The 3049-nt window shown below is 42.6% G+C and overlaps 1 protein-coding gene across 1 annotated transcript; it reads left to right on the forward strand.

The window, feature by feature from the left end:
* The first annotated feature begins 1297 nt into the window (after window positions 1-1297).
* On the forward strand, window positions 1298-2263 carry LOC103128288 (upstream-binding factor 1-like protein 1). The gene has a single exon (XM_007539145.2). The coding sequence runs from the start codon at window positions 1298-1300 to the stop codon at window positions 2261-2263; it is 966 nt and encodes a 321-aa protein (XP_007539207.2).
* Window positions 2264-3049: the final 786 nt, after the last annotated feature.

The following is a 3049-nucleotide window of genomic DNA, read 5'->3' on the forward strand; positions in this document are numbered from 1 at the left end:
TTGTGTGTTCTCTTGAGAGCAGAATAACATACAGAGAAATAGCAGTTCTGTGTTCTCATGAGAAGCAGCAGCTTTGGCATCAAATATATTCTGTGCTGAGTGTACCAGGCTACTTCTTACAAATTAAATAATAGCAGAATTAAGAATGCTACCCACAATTACCCTCAGGAATCAGAACTAATGACAGAAAATGATTTCCTAAGGATAAGAAAAATCATATATAAGTTAAATAAACGAGTAAGATAATCAAACAGTGAGTAGATGTGGAATTGGCTCAACAGACGTAGAATTGCACATGAAGATATGAGGTTCCTAGTTCAAATCCAATACGACATATACCATAGTGATTCTCTGACTCTCTGTCTAATGTGAAATTTTTATATGCAACAAATAAAATAAATGTTTAAAAATGCCTTATGGGTGGTCCGGGAGGTGGTACAGTGGATAAGGCATTGGACACTCAAGCATGAGGTCCTGAGTTCAATCCCCGACAGCACATGTACCGGAGTGATGTCTGCTTCTTTCTCTCTCCTATCATTTCTCATGAATAAATAAATAAATAAAATTCTTTATGGGAGTTGGGAGGTGGCACAGTGGGTTAAGCTCACATGGTGCAAGGTGCAAGAACTGGCACAAGGAACTCGGTTCCAAGCCCCGGATCCCCTTTGCATGGGAATTGCTACACAAACAGTGAAGCAGGTCTGCAGGTGTCTATCTTTCTCTCCCTCTCTGTCTTCTCCTCCTCTCTCAATTACTCCCTGTCCTGTCTAACAGCAATGACATAAATAACAACAACAATAATAGCTACAACAATGATAAAAAAACAAGGGCAATATAAAGGGAATAAATAAGTAAAAATTTAAAAAATGCTTTCAAAACAGCAAATATTGCCATGATAACCAGCTCATGATTTCTCCTCCTGTTGTAGATAAATTCTCATTGTTGAACACAATGAAACACCTGAAAGAGATTAAACATAGTTTCTTCACAGCATATCATTTGCATACATGAGTTTGTGTATGTATATTTGTGTGTTTATGATTACAGTAATTTACGTAAGAAACATATTCCTATCTAGATTTGATTATATATTTATACAGCAAAGAATAACATCTCTTTCTCTTCAGATATTGAAACAACGTGTATTGCAAAGCGTCAAGAGGTTACCCCACCACTGAGAGGAGTGAAGTACTCTAAACGCTTGCTGTTGCATTTCATAGCTACGAAGTTTACAGTGAACTGAAGCCTGGAAATGGCATCATATGAAACCCAAGCCAACTGGTCCAGAGAGGACACTATGGAATTGCTGAAACGCATAGAAGATATTATTCCAGCCAATGACAAACAAGCATTCAAAACAACCCAGTCAAAGATGAACTGGCAGAAAATAGCTTTTAAAGATTTTTCTGGAGAAATGTGCAAATGCAAATGGTTACAGATCTCATATAACTTGGTAAAGTATCGTACAATGAGAGAATTAGTTTTGGACGCTAAGGAAAGTACTGAAAAATCCTACAAAATGGTAAAAAGGAAAAGACATCCTGACTTGCCCAAGAAGCCGCTGACTGCTTATCTCAGATTCTTTAAGGAGCAGAGACACCAGTACTCCCAAATGTACCCCAAACTTAGCAATCAGGAACTGACCAAGCTCCTTTCTGAGAAATACAAGGAGCTCCCAGAGCAGATGAAGCTGAAATACATCCAAGGTTTCCAGGAGGATAAAAAGGAGTATGAGGAGAAAATGGCTCATTTCAAGGAGAACAACGCTTATCTCTTCCAGAAGTCCAAGAAACGTCACACTGGCAAGAGGAGACCCACTAAAGCCCAAGAGAAGTTTCTGAGGAAAGCACCAGAAGTGAACTCTTCCCCTGAACACTCTTCCACCAAGGAGCTGAGGTTCCCTGGGGAGCCCCAGAAGCCCCCTATGAATGCATACCATAAGTTCCACATGGACATGTGGTCAAGCAGGGAGCTAAAGGGCATGCACTTTAGTGAGCGAATGGTAGAGGTCAGCAGACGCTGGGGTCGAGTCCCACAGAGCCAGAGGGAGCAGTACCATGCTGAGGCTGAGGAACTACAGAGGCAGTACTGGGTGAGCCTGGATCTCTGGCTGCGCAGTCTCTCCCCTGAAGAATATGCTGCCTACAAAGAGTCATCTTGTGGAAAAGGAAAGCCTAGGGGCTTGAAGGGCGGCCCACCTCCGAAGATCCCACCTCCAGACCTGCAGCCCCCAGCAGCAAGGACCCCTGAGGAGGGGCTTTGAGAGCAGAAGGCTACAGAGAGTAGGGGCTCATCAGATGTTACTGGGGATGGTACTCATGCCCCCAGGGGAGAAGTAGTAAATAAAGAGCAATGGACAGAGGAGGAAAGCAGTGAGGCCTCAGACTCCAGCAGTGAGGATTCTGACTCTGGCTCCTCTTCCTCTTCCTCCTCCACATAGAACTGCTCTAATGCAGACTTCAGCTGAGGTTTGTTGATATCCCGGGTGAGATTGGACCTGCAGCAGCATTCCAAGACACCTGACTCAAATTGAAGGATTTCCCTCCTCTGTCCTTTTTATTTCTCTCCCTCCTCAGTGCAAAGTGTTGACAGGCAAAGACTATTTTCTGCCCTCTTCTGTCCCTATAGCACTCCCAGAATCCCTTGCAATTAAATCTTCTGAGAAGAACACAGACCCTCTTGAGAAGTGAGGGACACACTGAATCAGACTGACTCCCTGAGGGAAAAGTTATGCTCTCCTCATCCTTTGGCTGCTAGAGGTGCAGGAGTCATCCATGAGCCTGGGCCCTTCCTATGGTGTGGGACTTCACATCAGGACACACGCAGGACTACTTAGAAAGCAGGATTGCTTGACTGGGGGGATTGTTGTAGTCAAGAAACTTTGTCAAAGTCTCTGTTTTCTAAAGGAAGGAGAGGGTATGTGGACAATGTTTAATGGTGATGTTCAATTTTATTTGTTTTAAGACTTTTTACTAATAAAAATTTAAAATTAATATTTTGACTTGCCTTTTTAACTTGACATAGTTTGTTTCCTCTCACCCTGAGTTTT

The sequence above is a fragment of the Erinaceus europaeus genome, chromosome 9, assembly GCF_950295315.1.
Source record: "Erinaceus europaeus chromosome 9, mEriEur2.1, whole genome shotgun sequence".
NCBI lineage: Eukaryota > Metazoa > Chordata > Mammalia > Eulipotyphla > Erinaceidae > Erinaceus > Erinaceus europaeus.

Bases quoted from the DNA above. Each gene is read 5' to 3' on its own strand.
- LOC103128288 (XM_007539145.2), top strand. From the start codon at position 1,298: ATGGAATTGCTGAAACGCATAGAAGATATTATTCCAGCCAATGACAAA.